Here is a 304-nt window from a genome sequence, read left to right as displayed (position 1 = left end):
CCCTCAGGACCCCGGCCCCCCCGCGCAGAAAGCCGCCGGCACAGGTGAGAGGGAGGCGGCGGCGGCAGGCAGGAATGGGGCGCTGGAGCAGCCTTGAGGGGGGCTGCAAGCTGCCATCGCATTGCCCTTAGACTTCTCTTTGCCTGAGCGGACAGGGCCAGCCCCTTCCACCCCTCCTTGTAGGCCATGTGCCCTCGACCCCTGCCCTAGATCTTCCTAGCCCTCAGCTGGATCTTCTCCACATCTTTCTGGAACTGGAGGAGAGCCAAAGCTGGACACCATATTCCAAGTGCAGCCTCAGCCC

The 304-nt window shown here is 64.5% G+C and overlaps 1 protein-coding gene across 1 annotated transcript in view; it reads left to right on the top strand.

The window, feature by feature from the left end:
• Nucleotides 1-44, top strand: part of E2F4 (E2F transcription factor 4, p107/p130-binding) — a gene marked incomplete at both ends in the record, with an annotated part of 5,366 nt that extends 5,322 nt beyond the window's left edge. The window contains one exon of the mRNA XM_010143010.1: nucleotides 8-44. Within this exon, the coding sequence (XP_010141312.1) occupies nucleotides 8-44 (37 nt within the window). The remainder of the gene's footprint in view (nucleotides 1-7) is intronic.
• Nucleotides 45-304: the final 260 nt, after the last annotated feature.

Source organism: Buceros rhinoceros, unplaced genomic scaffold, assembly GCF_000710305.1.
Source record: "Buceros rhinoceros silvestris isolate BGI_N320 unplaced genomic scaffold, ASM71030v1 scaffold35179, whole genome shotgun sequence".
Classification (NCBI taxonomy): domain Eukaryota; kingdom Metazoa; phylum Chordata; class Aves; order Bucerotiformes; family Bucerotidae; genus Buceros; species Buceros rhinoceros.
This window is presented reverse-complemented; position numbering and strand designations above follow the sequence as displayed.